This window comes from Xyrauchen texanus, chromosome 4 (assembly GCF_025860055.1).
Source record: "Xyrauchen texanus isolate HMW12.3.18 chromosome 4, RBS_HiC_50CHRs, whole genome shotgun sequence".
In the NCBI taxonomy this organism is placed as follows: Eukaryota; Metazoa; Chordata; class Actinopteri; order Cypriniformes; family Catostomidae; genus Xyrauchen; species Xyrauchen texanus.
Window position 1 is genome coordinate 12,939,259 of NC_068279.1, and position 16,260 is coordinate 12,955,518.

The window sequence follows — 16,260 nt, forward strand, 5'->3', positions numbered from 1 at the left end:
TGTTCCATGTGTGAGATCAGTCTCATTCTACAGAGAAGCACTGCATAAGAAACATAATAGGAGCGCTCCTGCGCCCACTAGCGACATGGATGAATGACAATCTCGTCTCGCACAGCTTGTTGTGGCTAACTAGACTACATTTGATGCTACATTTGTAAAATGTATGAACCCTGATTTTTGATAAACGTCTTATAGACATTCTTTCCTGAATGTGTAAACTGCATAAAAAATGTTTTGACTGAATGTTAGGAGGTCTGTTTGTATTGTGCTAGTTCAGCTAACAAAGCATGTATCTGTTGTACACTATATTATCAGCACTCTTGTGCTTTTTGATATTGAAATGGATGAAACGGAGGAGGTACTGCATGGATGTCAAGAGATTAGATGGGAAAACTGTTCTTATAACTGGTAAGCAATTCACGCTAAATAATATGATCTCAGAGTTAAAAGAGTGATAGATAGCTCATGTTACAGGCCATATATGTCTTTCTTAATGATCTTACGTTTAATCCGAACTCTTTAAATGAATATTCCGGGTTCAATACAATTTACATTCAATCGACAGCATTTGTGGCATAATGCTGATTACCACAAAAAAAATATTTCGACTATGTTCGTCCTTAGTGAGGCACTTACAATGGAAGTGAAGGAGGCCAGTTTTTGGAGGGTTTAAAGGCAGAAATGTGAAGCGTATCATTTTACAAATGCCCTTACATTAATTATTCTGTTAAAACGCATGTATTAATTTAACTGTAAAGTTTTTAAATGGCCATTTAACAGTCATTTGATGGGTTTATGGTTTGTTGGCATTTTACACAGAAAGGGTTAAGCGATTTTATCACACTAATAACATGTTTACACGCACATTGTTTATGTCTTGTGGCTATACGTTTGAAACCATTAGTATATAACGTTTTAAAATGGGCCCCATTCACTAAAAATCTGTATTTTTATTGTATTGTTTTAAGCAGGGACGAGTCAACCCTAATTTTTGTGGTAATCAATATTATACTTGTATTGAACCCAGAATATTACTTAAATGGGCAGGAATGTAAAAAAAAAAAAAACAACCTCAGAATTAGCTACATGTATATGGTTGTCATTCAGAAGCACAGCATATTTAATACCATATTACAATCTGAAGCCATCACTATACCATGGGACAGATTGCTTAAACTTTATATTTAAGAGTAGTGTTAAATTTGTAATACCCTTATTCAGGCATTGTAGGCTATCCTCTGAGATTCAGATGTTTTGTGTCATACTTAGAAAACATATATTTTCTACCAGGAATCCCCTCCAAATATAGTTAACAAGTAAAGGATGTCAAACAGAGTTGCTTTATACCAAGTTTGATTTTATACCAAGTCACATGTTGCAGGCAGGGCCCGGTAAATAAAATTCACTCTTTATTAGAAGATGACCCTCTTTAACTTCTTATGTGGCATGACTGGGTGTTTCAGGGGGGAATTGTGGTATCGGGAAGGAGACAGCTGTAGCAATGGCTTTGCGGGGTGCTCGTGTCATCATTGCCTGCAGGGATGAGGAGAAAGCGAGGAAGGCTGTTCGAGAGATTAGAGCCAGGAGCCACAATATGAATGTGCTTTTCATAGAGGTGGACCTGGCTAACATGAAGTCTATACGAGAGTTCAGCAAAACCTTTTTACAGCAGGAGAAGCGGCTTGATATTCTGATCAATAATGCAGGTATCACAGTGGCAAAGCACTCATTGTGTGTTCCATTCACTGTTAATGTTCTTACTTAGCTTATGTTTGTCATGGCGATGCAACTTCAATATGGATTAATGATCTAGGCCTAAATGGATCTCCTGATTGACTCAATACTTTTATCACTTTCAGGCATGCCCAGCGTTTTGGACTGGACCGATGACAACTTCTCCATGTGTTTTGGCGTGAACCACCTTGGCCACTTCTTACTTACAAACCTCCTCCTCCCGCGGCTGAAAGAGAGCTCACCCAGCAGGGTCATCACGCTCACCTGCTCCAGCTACAAGTACCAGAAATTGGACTTCAAGGATCTCAACTACAACCTGTTCCCATTCTTCACCTACTGTCGCAGCAAACTGGCCAATATTTACTTCACACACGAGCTAGCTCGCATGATGGAGGGCAAAGGAGTGACTGCGTATGCGGTTCATCCTGGTGAGATATAATATATAGTCTCTCTCTTTGTACAACATTCAAATCTAGTCTCTGTAACTCTCTCCTGTCTCATTCAGGTTATGTTCAGAGTAACTGGACCTGCCATTTTTCAGTTCTGTTCCGGATCGTGGTGCAGGTGGTGATGTTCATGTTTTTCACCTCGTGTGAGGCTGGGGCACAGACAGTCGTGTATTGCGCCGTGTCAGATGAGGTTCTTCCGCACAGTGGAGGATACTTCACTGACTGTCAGCCGGCTCCTCTAAGAGCCTTCGCTAGGGACGCTGGAGTAGCAAAAAAACTTTGGGAGGCCAGTGAGAGACTAGTTAAACTGGCCTGAAGCCACTAATATTATTTGCATGTTCGATTGTGATACTTATGTTATTAATTTATGGAACACAGTGTGACTTTTGTTCGTAAGGATGTGATTTTTATGATTGTTTGTTACTTATGATTTACACATGTGTTTTTTAACAATGTAATATATTTGGTGATTATTGACATGTTTTGGTTCACTCATGTCATTTGGTCATTCAGTTTTGCATTGCCTATATTTTTTACTTATCACATTAATTAGTGAAAACAGTTAATGGGTCCACAAAATGGGTCTCCACCTTTTACCCAGACCAGTAGGTGGCAATATACACATTGAGTGCAAATCGCCAAAAAAACAAAAGAAGAATTTGGAAGTAAAAGTGGAGATTTATTTTTAAATGCCTTTTGGAGCTTCAGAGTTTTTCCCAACATTTACTTGCATTGTATGGACCTACAGAGCAAGTTTTTGTTTGTGTTCTGCAGAAGAAAGTCATATTTCAAGTTTTGTATTTCAACTGGTTCCTCCCCCATTTACTACACTTTACTGTCTTATGATAAAAATCAAATTTCCAAAATTTTTGACCATGACATTTGCAGTTTTGTTTACTGGAGATATATATATATATATATATAATTTTAGAGAAGTAAATAATGGGTTTAAACATATATCTTTATCTATGCACTGTAAAAATATATTAGTTGTCAATTTTGAAGAAACATGAACAAGATTCATATGTATTTAAATCATCTCATTTATTTATAACTTTAACATTTGCTTAAATCAGGGAATACTCAGAGCATGTTTGAGAACAGAGAAATAGCAAGAGTAAGAATTGTCAGAAATTAAAGATACTATTTTACCTCATACTGAAAAACAAATCTATCAGAGGGCTACTGTGAGAAGACTCAACTTCAGAGAAAATATTCAGTACCGTTTCCATTTAGATCAATGATATGTGTGGGGCGGAAACTGTCCTGTGCTTAAAACAGATGGGGTTGGTGCGAGTGAAATTAAAGTGGTGTTTTCGTAAAAGGCTAATAAAAGTTAAAAACAATACATGATTTGAATGGCCATTGAGTACTGAGCATCCGCTAAGCACAGAGCAGAATGATGTCACTGCCGTTAGGAGACTAAAGGAGATATTCTGAAATATAAGCAATCCCATGCATATTTAGCTAATATTGTGAGTGCTTCTCTGAAGTCAAGCAATCTCATACTAATGAGTATTCTTATAGTCGTTAATATAAATATCAGTCACCCTGCATTGACGACAATGAGCTTAATACAAAAACATGCTGTAGAAATACCACCATTTCCATAGTCTTAATATCATCAACATTATTAGCTATAGTTTTCATCATTTACACTGCCATTGTCTGCATCATCTTGGGACAAAAATATTATATGCACTTAACAAAGCTGGTCAAACAGATAAGAGAGGTTTAGGTAAATCAGCATTCAATAGAAAAAAAAAAGTAAAATCGAGAAATAACACAAAACCTAGTGTTCAAGTAACTCATGCAAAGAAATTCCAGCTGAAATGCAAGTAAACTGCAGTTTCAATACTGTGTGTCTTGTTTAAATAGTGACTTTCACTTGTAACATGTTTATTTTGATTGCTATCACAGAAAACAGTACATTTTTTTTGTTGTTATTTTGTCTTTTTTTAAGGGAGTGGACAGGTGTGGGACTTTGATCACTTTTAGTCTCAGACAAAACGATATAACAAAAAACACCCAAGAATGAGATGCAACTGTATTAGAAGCAGAATACCGGAACAGAAACACCATGAGCCACCTGGGGTCACTTTCTTCTCTGAGATAAACATTTAGATTTTGCTTTCATTTTATATTGGATAAAGGTGCTTTCGACTACTGAGTTGCTTTCAAATCATAACAACAATAAAAAGTCAGCAGTTATCACTGATATTGACATGTGGCTCAAAGCTACTGAGTGTACAAATGCGTGTAATGCACATGCATTTAAGAAGCACATAAGAAGTTGAGAAAATCAAATAAATACAACTTGAGGATGCAAACAGTATATTAGCCTCCTGGGTTATTCCAGCCAAAATAGTCACAAGATCGTTCAGTTCACCATGATTACCAGCCCTATCACTTCAAAAGCAGACTGTAACCAGCATAAAGTTGCACGAGGTGTGACGTGTTAAGCTCCTTTTTGATACACTTCACATTCAACTATGTCACCATCATCTGAAATATAAAACTATTGCTGCCTATTTCGATTATGAACCTCTTCACGTCATTCTTTGAAAGATTTTCACACACCTTGCACTTTGCCCATCCAAAGGGAAAAACACTTTAAAAATGATCCAGGGTAACAATTGTTTTTCCATGTTAAAAACCACTCTCGTTCAAAGAGTCTCACACACTGACAACAAAATTATAAATAAACTCTCAAAAATAGAACAAGTAATATTTATATTTATCACCAAATTTCGCAACAAATATAAACTTAATTTGATAAGAGACAAAATATATCACAGCAAAGGTATATTATTCTTTCAGCTAAAGACCACCTTGAGAAAATCCAGAGGTATGGCCTTTGCCAAGTTTCGCTAAGATGGTCTTTCTAAAGATCATATTAACTGATCTTCAATGGCCTTCTGTAACTCAAAGCCTACATTTTGACTACAAATTAGACAGTAAAAATATAGTAGCCACCTCTTGAGATTCAAGTCCTCAACAAAATATGTTTTTCCTTAGGCAGAAGTTGGTTAAAACACATTAATCTGGTACACCAGTTTTCCTATGATGGTGACATTTCCATTTGAGGTATGGCTTCAAATTGATTGAATCATTCAAGCTTAAGATAAACTGCTCAAGAGCCATACTTACACATCTCTCCACTGGCTCAGTTGAAGTAATGAAGGAAAAAAAAATTGTTGAAAATCTTTAAAATTGCAACACTACCACTACTAACATCCAATAATAGCATTGCAATCAGTCACAAGAGCTGAAACATTTACAAAAACTATTGTGGCTTTCACCAAAAATCAAGAGGAAAGAGTGAATTAACAGCTAATACTAAATCTGCTAAGTATTTTCAAAACTAATGTAATGATATAACGAAATAATGATGAAACTAAAAACTGGAAGACCCCAAACAACGTTCTTGATTAGGCTCTGGTAGGCTCTGCACCAAACAGTCACACACGGATTGAATGTCCAAAAATGTTTTAGCACGTGGACAGACACATTTGTTGGATGTGAGCTTGAGCTTTCAACCATGAAACACATCAAGAATGCTGTACATAAATGGTGACAATTATTATCTCATCAACTCACCATAGAAATGGTCACTTTTGTATATACTGAAAAAAATCAAGCTTCCCAAAAATGTCCATAAACAAAAGCCTTACATAAATTTTAAATCACTGACATCCAGAATATGAATGGTAGAAGTGACACATACAATTGCTCTTGTATTAATACTAATAACAACAGGAATAACAATATTAATCATAATAATAGCAATAATATTGAAAATCTTCACACTAAGTTAGGACGGCGAATCAGTGGATCAAAGGTCATTATTCACATTGGGAAGGTGCGACAGAAAGCATGGCGTTTCACAGACGACTCGAGGCCTTTATTAATCAAAGACTGTCCAACTCCACAAGCACAAGTGCACAACACGGTCCCTCCATTGATGTAAAAGATACAGGGTTGTCGATTGGGAGGGAGGAGTAAAGTCGATGGGGCAGTGAGACAGAGGACAATGCACAAAAGTGATTGGCAAGTGACGAAATCGAGAGGCGAGGGAGCAGGGCCAGTGTGGGAGGGTCAGGAACTGCAGACTCCCAGCCACCCATCACTGGACTCGCTTTCATCCCTCTCTTCAACTTCTCCCCCTCCCTCTCTTTCTCTCTCTGCACTCTCCATTTCAGGCTGGGCACTCTTGTTAGATGTGGCTACAATGAGCTCAACCTGTGGAAAAATATAGTTAAAAGTGTGTCTTATTAAAACATACAAAAGAAATAAGGTAAAAGAAGTGTGATATAATTAGCAGACAAGTATCTGAGATATGTCACATTTATATTTAAGCTGTTTTAAGTGTAATTGTATACAGTTTTTTATTCCAATATTTGTGGCCAAAACAATAATTTGATATTTTGGCATGTTTGCTCATATATCTTTGCTGTTCCAGCAATATTGGTGAAAGTGTTTAATAGTTTAGTTTTTTGTTTTAGTCACGATTTTAAGGCATGTGCCTACATCAAAACTTGAGTTTTAAAAATAAACCTACCTTGAGAAATATTCACTGGAATTAGAAGTGTGATATATAAGCAGCACAAACATAAAACTGTATCACAAGTAGCATTTTTTTAAAGACTCTAAAATCAGAGGCCCCATTATGCTTTTGGGGATTTTATCTTTCTTTTAGTGTGTAATATAGCAGTTTGTGCATGTAAAAGGTCTGCAAAGTTACAAAGCACAAAGTCCACACCAAAGGGAGTTATTCTCTCCCACAGAAAAAAACTGCTCCTGAAACGCCTGGTTTGCAGTCCAGCCATTACTTCCGTGACATAGCTATGTCACCAAGTAACACATTTGCATAATGCCTGCCTCAGGAATGCGCTGCTCAGGAAGTCTCGGGAGCTGAAACTCGGTAATGGTAAGGGCCGTTGCATTTCTGACACACGCTCTAAGCGGTTGACCAATCACAACAGACTGGGCCAGCTGACCAATCAGAGCAGACTGGGCTTTTTGGAAATAGGGCTTTAAAAAGACAGCAGCGTTTCAGTATGAGAAAAATATATGTATATATTTTTTTACATTAAAGCAGGTAAACCTATTCTAGTAGACCCCCAAAATAAAATTATGAACCTTTGAATAATATTATATAACTCTATTAGAAGATGTACCTTCACTGTAGAGGGGCGGCAGGAGCTCCCGAACAGTGGAAATGGACATTCTGCCATTTGGAGTCCCGGCGATGCCACACCCTCGTCTCTTCTGATTGGCTGCTGTGCGGCCGGCCCTGCCCATCAACGTACTGTGTTAGGCGGATGTAGGCGATGCAGGCAGCGTCCTCTCCGATCAGGTGCACGTGAGGGTTGAGGATGGTGGTGTGAATGGGCTTACTGTTCTTAGACAGCACTAGAACAACACAGGACAAACACAATTTAGAACAGGTTATCAGAATATAAATACAGGGTAATACTGTATCTATGATGTTCTACTATACTGTAAAAATTCTAACATTTCCATGTGTCAACAGTGTAGGTTTTTAGTCTGTATATAGTATTTCTACTCAACTCACAGTTCTCAAAGTAAAATCTGTGGAAGTCCATGCCTTCCACCAGGTTTCCCAAGGCCTCTGGCTCAAAACAGGTGAGTCCAGGGTCACAAATTTTACTGGAAAGAATTGAAGCCAATGTTTTAATATCATATAATTTATTTACTCTCCATTGGGGTTAAAAAAAAACCTCCCAATTTCACAATTAGATATATATACACATAAGTGACTTACGCGTAGGCTTCAAATTCACCATTGTTGATGGCCTCAATGAGCTGTTCGGTGATTTTGATGATCTCCTGTTTGCGTGCTATGAAAAGAGGGGGCAAGTGTAAAAAGAAGGTAACTTTAAACTCGTACAGTATTCACATACATTCAGGAACACCATTCAGGGTAGGCAAAGTGATTTGTTTTAAAGCACACCAACTGCATCCACAGGTTTTTCACTTTTAATCTGTGCTGTTTTGCATCAATTCACTCAAGCTGCAGCCTTAAACAAGGCAGGAGCACACAAATAAAAAACAGGTTGTCTGAACATCCACCCATACATATTTTAGCCACCTATGCTAAATGATCTCACACACACCTATTCCTTCCCAGTTCTGTTAGACTCTGAAAACCACATCACACCCAATCACTACAGGAAACACAATTCAAAGACATCAGATTCTCGGTAAGTACAAACGTTATTAAAGGTGATGTGTGTAAAATGTTCAAAACTTTTCGACTTTCTCCTATCCCAGCTTAATGTCCAAAGACAACTATAAGTGTGCTTTTTGTATGTTGATTCCCTCTAAAAATGTATACACAGTATCTCTGTGGCACTATAAAAACATTGCTCTGTTCGTCCGGCATAACTACACTGGTTCAACCAGTGGTGTGAGTTTGGGGTGGGATGATCTGTTTGTTCAATCAATGGTAGAGAAAGGGAGTTTTCAGGAAAACTTGTTTGAAAACAGTAATTATTGCATAATTATTCACAATTGCATTTGGTGATGCTTGTGGCACAAAAATTACACACTTCATCTTTAAAAATATACACTGTATTCTTGTAAGTCCAGTAGCACCTTTTCAAAAACCTCATGCTTTTGTGACAGTAATACCAGCACAGTAATGCTGGTATTGCTTACTGTGCTCTACTCACAATGTGCTGATGGCAGGAGACTTGAGGATGGTTGGGAAGGGCATGGGGAGGGGTTGGATGGGGGAGCAACAGAGGCAGATAAAGGGGCAGTGGCAGTAAGACGTCTGCTGAGAACTGGTGGTTCACTGTCTGTCTGTGGGGCTGAACTTCTGCGAACACTGCTCACTAGGTCAGTCAAACGAGACACTGGAGTTTGGTGATGAATAATTGCCGAGACAGATGAAAGGAAAAGAAGATAATGAACATGGATGAACAGCATGTTGCTAGAGAGCACGATGAATAAAACATGCAGTGGGCGACAAGTTTGTCAAAACAAAAGCATTTGGATGTGCTGTAGATTAAGATGAACAACAACTTTCTTTAAAGTCAGCATGAAATCCAATTTGACCCTACGTTCCTGGGTTAACGTGTTTCCTATTAAAAAAGGATGCTGGGATATATCGGACATATCACTTGGGTTGGCCATGAACCATGATTAGCAACATTGCTATTGCTAGTCAGTGGCAGGTGAGGAACGTTCTCATTATTGAGAGTTTCTGATTGGACAAAAATGTGTAGAATGCAAGATGAAACATTAATATTTTTGGTCAGTTTTATTGAAGGATGAAGACTAATGGTTTATCTGCTAAACGTTCATTTTGCCAACTTTTAGGAGTACACTAACACAGAGATGACCTCAAAGCTAACAGACATGAACAAAAACTATAAATCTGATGTCATGAGGTGTTTAATACTTGTTTCTAAGCTTATTGTGCAGGATTCACTGGTGAAAATTACTCCAAAATATGAGTTCTGCCTCTGAAATGATATCTGATGCCACCAATCCCTCTTAGTTTGCAAATCCTCCCCTCCAACCATTTGGCTCTGTTCTGGTATGAAATACCCACTTTTAACAATACAAAAATATATCAGAAATACATCAGAAAATGGAAGTAAATGGGCTGTGAAGGTTGTTTCATGTTGACTTTAAGGGGCAAATAAAAAAAATAGCGGAGCAACTTTCTTCAGTATTAAAATTATGTCGTTGTCATTCCATGCAAACACACCTTCTTTCTTTGTAACAAGGTTCATTATTTATTAGGCTTCATTCACAAAACTCAGAACTATTTGCTCGTTGAGTGCTATTACCGCCTGAGAAAAGCAGGGTGTAAATTTAATTTAATTTAATTTAATAGAGATGCTTGTGTCCATTTTCTATCAATCGTAGTAGCAGTAATTCATCAATTGATGATCAAATGAAGGAGAAAAGGGTTTTAACCTGGCATATATCCAGATGTGTGGTGTAGTCAAGCGCAATTTTGGCATGTTAAAGATATCATTCAGGGGTCTTGAACACAGTAGTGGAGTGATGCTGAGTGTGCCAGATTGCGGTGGTCTGCTGCATCCTCCACTATACAGCACTCAGAACCGGCCCGCCACATTAGAACTGCAATGTGCAAATTGTGTTCAGTACCGATTTTATTGCCATGTTGAACTGGGCGCCAAATCAGTGCATGCAAATAAACACCACTTTTACTGGGTGCAATTAATTCTTAGTGAATTCTCCCCCAAGTGTCTGACCCTTGTTGGTTGTATACTGGTCCTTCAAGGACTTACTCTGTGTAGGAATGTTAGGGGTCTGGGAAGTGGATGGGGCAGACACAACAGCTGGAGTGGTAGTGTTTCCCCTCTCAGCATCAGATGTGGGCCCCCGGCATACCGCACCCAGTAGATCAGTGAACTTAGTGGCAGCTGTGGGCCCAGAATCAGGAAGGACATATATAACAGTGGAATTAAGCTTAGCAGGGAGGACAAGGTGGACAGGGATATCTATACTGTTTTGGGGTGGCATTAATGCAATACTTCACCCAAAAATAAAAATTCTATCAACATTTTACCCATATGTCATTAGTTGATTTATTATTATTTTTTTATTTACTTAGAGATGCAAGGAAAGAGAGACATTTTTTCAGAGCTTTTTGGCTTCAGAAGACATGGAATATAACATACAATCATATGAACTCATTTTATAGTGTTTTTATATTTGTCAGGCAGTGGTCTCTATATGCTTTCACAGTATGGAAAATAACAGCTTGAACGTTTTTCATAATTTGCCCTTTTGTGTTGCATGGATGAAGTCATGCGAGTTTGGAACAACATAAGGGTGAGAAAAAGACAGAATTTTCATTTTGGGGTGAACTACTTCTTTAAATAAAAACAAAGAAACCATCTGAGAATGGTTAATGGTCAGAACATTGAAAACTGCTATGTTTAGTTCTGATTAAAAATAAATCTTTGCATCCATTTACCAATGGGGAAAATCCTCATTAAGTTATTTAATAGACTGGTACACAGTTCAAATCAAAATCACAAAAGTACATGCATACATAAGGGAATGAGGGGATAGCAGGTGAAATGCATGAGGTCATGGCATTCAGAGGGCACTTACTGAAGACAGCGGGGGAGGAGACTGAAGGTATGTGGGCGAGTTCAGGCTGGGTGCTGGGGTTTGACTGAACTGAACTGTTATCTACAACCTTTCCTGTGACATTCCCACCCCAACAATTCACAGAGAGAAAGAAATGGAAGACAGAAAGAATGGGTCAATCTGCTGAGATTTTGCAGCCATTCCTCACTCCTGGATTTTCCTGGAGGAGCCAGATGTCTTCACATCTTCATGTGAAGGGTGCCTTTATTTTGTTTGTGCATTTCCTACATTGCAGTCTTTGTATTTAAGAATATAATGGGTAGAAATGAAGGAAGAAAAAGGTTCAAAACAAATCAGGCTATATGCTAGAGATGCTGTTGATTACCATACAGTAATACACTTAAGTCTATGGGGCATTGGTGAGGATTTAAAACCAGAAATGTACACTTGTTTTTGTTAAAAGAACTGTATTACAGCAAAATTCATAGAAAACGAAGCACATTATGCTGTTCTGCTTTTGGATATCTGCTTTACTTGCTACTCAGTGTATTAATCCGGAACCTTGTAAACACAGCTCTGTTTTTAGGTGCACTGATAAAAAGTCATGTGTGAGTTTAATCACTGAAATTCCATCAAACCAGCCAATCAAATTAGAGCTGAAGAGAAAGTTGTGTGTGCAATATGCATCAGACGGTTAGTGCACAGACTGTGGGCGGTCCATGGGCGTCTGAAGCTGAGACTTATCACAAGTTAACATGTACTTGTGGCTAGTGGGGCATTGATCAGGAAATTTGAGGTTGATACCAATTACATACATTTGAACACTATAATTAGGCAATATTGCAGACTGTGCCTTTGTTATATGCTGCAGTGATATGTTAATGCCTTATGCTGTTAAATTACATTCAACTCATATTACTTGCGAAATGCAAACATCAGTTTGAATTGAAACAAGTTATGAATAGCTCTGTTGACACTATCAAAGATCATTGTGACATACTGGCAACCAGGAAAATGGCATGAGAGCATCATACACAGCACAACTTAAATTTTTCACATCTATACACATGTAATAATATATATATAAAAAAAGAAAAGAATTAATCTTGAATTATAGCATGACATTTTTAATTTGCGAATGCTTAGATTTGCCAATAATTCACCTTTTCAATTAGCAACAATGTCATTCTTCGAGGTCTAAGCAAGTGCTCATTCATTACATATAGTAGTGTACTTGTTTGATTAAGTGTGTGCTGCAATTAAAAACAATATTGGCCATGAATCGAAGCACGGTCGAATCTAAGCACGATCGGTGAGGAAGTTGTGGCTATAACTGTGTGTATTTTAACATTTATTCTGGTGCAATGCCTTGCCCCAAAGACAATTATTTTAAGTGCATTAAATGCAACATTTGGTTTGTCTTTACAAACAAGCTAACAAGGGAGTCAAAAGTATATACTTTGGCAATCAACAGTATATAAAATATGCCGTTCATAGAATTAAACTTAAAAAACCAATAAGACCCCTTTAATCAAGCTGAACATTGAATACAGAAAAGAATGCAATATGACAAAATGGAGTAAAAATGAAGAATATTAGAAAAATGAATAGCGTGAGGAACATTAAAAGAATGCTAACAGGTTACAGATAAAAACATGTTGTATCCAAGCACACTTAAAACTTAAACTGAGCCCTGCAGTAAGAATGAACAGCTCAAACACTAAAATTACTGGTTTCCACAGTCATTCCATTCACTGCCTCCAGTTTAATAACTGTTATTGAAACAGAAGTGCTTTTCAGTAGAGGTACTACAGTGGCTGTTATAAAGCTAACCTTTTGCCACAGCTGAGCCACAATCATTTATCAACTATTTCACAGGCAGCCATATATTTCCTAACACCACCTAAAAGTACAACACACAAACACACACCCTTCTCACCGTCTCTTTTGTGTGATCACTAAAGTCATCACGCTCCTGTTATGCACACAGTCTGCCAGAAATTTGGTGGAGGGTCTCTCCTCACACACACACACACGCGCACACACGCACACACACACACACACACACACACACACACACACACACACACACACACACACACACACACACACACACACACGCGCGCACGCTCACAAATAGCCAGTCTCTTTTTCCTGTAGAGGTTAATTTTAGCACAAGGTGACCTTGCCTTCTGGGGCAGAGAGATCTGACACATACACAGATAGTAGGAGTGACACTAATCCAGAGCACAGTTTATGAGCCCAGAAGTGCACAGAAATTACTCAGATTAACATTCATGGGCTGTGGAATGAATCCATGAGTGTTTAGAGATCTATATATATATATATATATATATATATATATATATATATATATATATATATATATATATACAAACAGTACATTCTGGTAATGACACCAGTATTAGGGCCAGCGAAGTGTCTAAAAGAGGGAAAGTTAAAGCTAGGGTAGGGGACAAGCCCAAAATCAAATTCTGGGAACTGTTTAACATGACAACACTTTTAAAAAGGTTAAGGAAATGTTTTATTACACAGACAAATTATTATTCTATTACTGTCTACCATTTAAAAATCTTTAAAATATTAAAAACTTTATCTTATTATGGGGCAGACAATTTCCCTAACTGAAGAATCACCCACATCTGTCCTGCGTGGCTGCAGTGTGAGTTGTTTCCGAACTATTGCTCTACATATAGCCTAAGGAAAATGATGGATAGCTGATTCTTACCTTTCATTTCCTCGTCCTCCACTGTGGCGTTACTGCTGTCCGACGACTCCTGAGATATTCAGACAGATGACAGATCACAGTTATAATACATTAACATTTAGCTGAAAGAACACAGAATAGTGCTAAAGTCCTCACACACACACAGACCTACTGTACGCACACCTTAAATTAACATCTCAACAGCATAACTCTGGGGATTATACACACAATTAACCGATCACCGATGCATGGCAACATCAGCAAGACAGTTAGAACATGCTTGTTATATTATATGTTATACTCCCTCTCACAAAGAAACATATATACTGTAATGATATCAAATACAAGCCACACCTCAATAGGGAATAGACACTTTATGAATAGAATGCTCTTTCCTTCCTAATTTCCCAACATCCTGTCCTGAAATCTGAAAGGTAGGCCAGAGTAATTAGGACAAATCCTTCAAAATCCCACAAATACTGCAAAAGCTTCCCTGGTCAGCATGAGTAATATGAAATATGAAACAAGCCTCCAGCTGTATTTTCTGCATATTAAATGCACATTTATTCTACGTCCATGTCAACTCTTTTTCATTTTGTTTAATGAGATTTGATGGGCATTATTAAAGGGATAGTTCACTTAAAATGAAAGTTCTATCAACATTCACTCACACCCACATGTAGCTCCAGACCCATATGACTTTTTCCATGGAACACAAATGGCAGAATGTTAGGGACTGATAGCCACACTCACCATTCACATTCATTGCATATTTTTTTTCTCTCCATAAAATGAAAGTAAATAGTGACTGAGGCTTTCTTCAGTAACATCTCCTTTTGATTATCACAGAAGAAAGTCATTCAGGGTTGGAACAACATAAAGAAGAATAAATGATGACAAACTCTCTGTTTTTGATAGTACTATCTCTTTAAGAACTAAAAACAGAAACATTACTTTAAAAATCAGGGGCTACATTTTGGGGATTGACGACAATAAATGAATGTGAAAATATGTTAAACTTTTATATAAGCTATATTTTATCCACATTATATTCTATATAATTCCCAATATTGCACAGTCTCTGGTACCCTACTAATTTCAATACTACTTCTTATAGGAGAAAGATCGACAGAATGATGTCTCTATGGGAAATGAGTTTTACAGGAGGGTATGGTCACCTTAGAAACGGAACAGTGCACCTGTCACAGTGTAACTGTAGCAATCACCAAGGACAGCAGCTCCAACTGTAAATAGGTCATCAGTATGTGGGACGATATTATTAGGTGCTCCTGAAAAAACTTTTGTTCTCTCATTCTATCATCTACCTTGTGCTATAGACATTGTTGTATCTGTATAAAGAAACTGGCAGACATGGAGAGTGGAGAAATGTACAGCTTTCCACGCATGGATCTAACAGTCAATTTTCTGAGGGGAAATTAAGCCCAATTTGGGATTTAAAAAGCTCATATGCTGTACCACTGGCAGAAACACTCTAAAAGTCTAAATCTAGGCTGAACTCTCGAATGGAGCACTCAAACTCTGTATTTGGAGTATTGGGACATGTGACATAACTGTTATATGGCCTTATATACTTCTACACCACTTGTGTCTCTATAGCCGGTACATCAAGTACATTTTTGTTATAAAATCTTTTTCTTGTCATTACACATACATTATATGCCATGTATATGAATCTGTGCATCTGAAACAGGTAAAATCAGGTTCCCATTATTACAGCAAATTTCAGGGAGCTTGTTTCATAAGTTGCACTTTTAAAGTCCACCACAAGAGGTCACTACTTCACAAGGTCTCCGTTAGCTCAGAGTGGAGCGCAGAGACCCCTGATACAGCTGGTTTAATATTCTTATCATGACACACATTTCCAACTGTTGCTCTGCCGCATCATGCTACAAACATCTGATGTGTCAAGTATAGTTTCCCATCATCAAGATCATTAATAAAAAGCACTCTTAATTATTATATTGATTAAATACACTATTGATAGTTCACCCAAACATGACAATTCTGTCATCATTTACGTACCCTCACGTTGCTCCAAACATGAGACATTCTTTCTTCCATGGAACACAAAAGGAGATGTTGAACACAAAGAATGATTTTTACACATTTAACTTGAAATATACAAATAAAATAATAAAATAGGGATATGTGATTTCCTTTGATTTAAAAATGTATGAATTACATTTTGTTTTAAATCTTAAAATATTTCTAAAATACTTTAAA

The 16,260-nt window shown here is 37.5% G+C and overlaps 2 protein-coding genes across 11 annotated transcripts in view; one reads left to right on the forward strand and one right to left on the reverse strand.

The window, feature by feature from the left end:
- Positions 1-93: 93 nt before the first annotated feature.
- Positions 94-2,514, forward strand: si:dkey-174n20.1 (uncharacterized protein LOC796174 homolog). The gene is made up of 4 exons (XM_052116846.1): positions 94-408; positions 1,464-1,706; positions 1,860-2,162; positions 2,240-2,514. The coding sequence occupies exons 1-4, from the start codon at positions 288-290 to the stop codon at positions 2,497-2,499; spliced, it is 927 nt and encodes a 308-aa protein (XP_051972806.1). The 5' UTR covers positions 94-287; the 3' UTR covers positions 2,500-2,514.
- Positions 2,515-6,276: 3,762 nt separating this feature from the next.
- LOC127636331 (calcium/calmodulin-dependent protein kinase type II subunit beta-like) overlaps positions 6,277-16,260 on the reverse strand; it is an 82,206-nt gene continuing 72,222 nt past the window's right edge. For 6 of the 10 annotated variants that reach the window (XM_052116836.1, XM_052116831.1, XM_052116818.1 and 3 more), the window contains 5 exons: positions 14,038-14,086; positions 7,972-8,047; positions 7,762-7,856; positions 7,364-7,598; positions 6,277-6,425 (listed from right to left, as the gene is read on the reverse strand). In XM_052116836.1, coding sequence (XP_051972796.1) covers positions 7,366-7,598; positions 7,762-7,856; positions 7,972-8,047; positions 14,038-14,086 — 453 coding nt within the window. In that variant the 3' untranslated portion in view covers positions 6,277-6,425; positions 7,364-7,365. Of the gene's footprint in view, positions 6,426-7,363; positions 7,599-7,761; positions 7,857-7,971; positions 8,048-8,881; positions 9,068-10,477; positions 10,613-11,309; positions 11,403-14,037; positions 14,087-16,260 lie in introns of all 10 variants that reach the window. The other 4 variants (XM_052116789.1, XM_052116800.1, XM_052116793.1 and 1 more) reach the window with 1 other exon arrangement.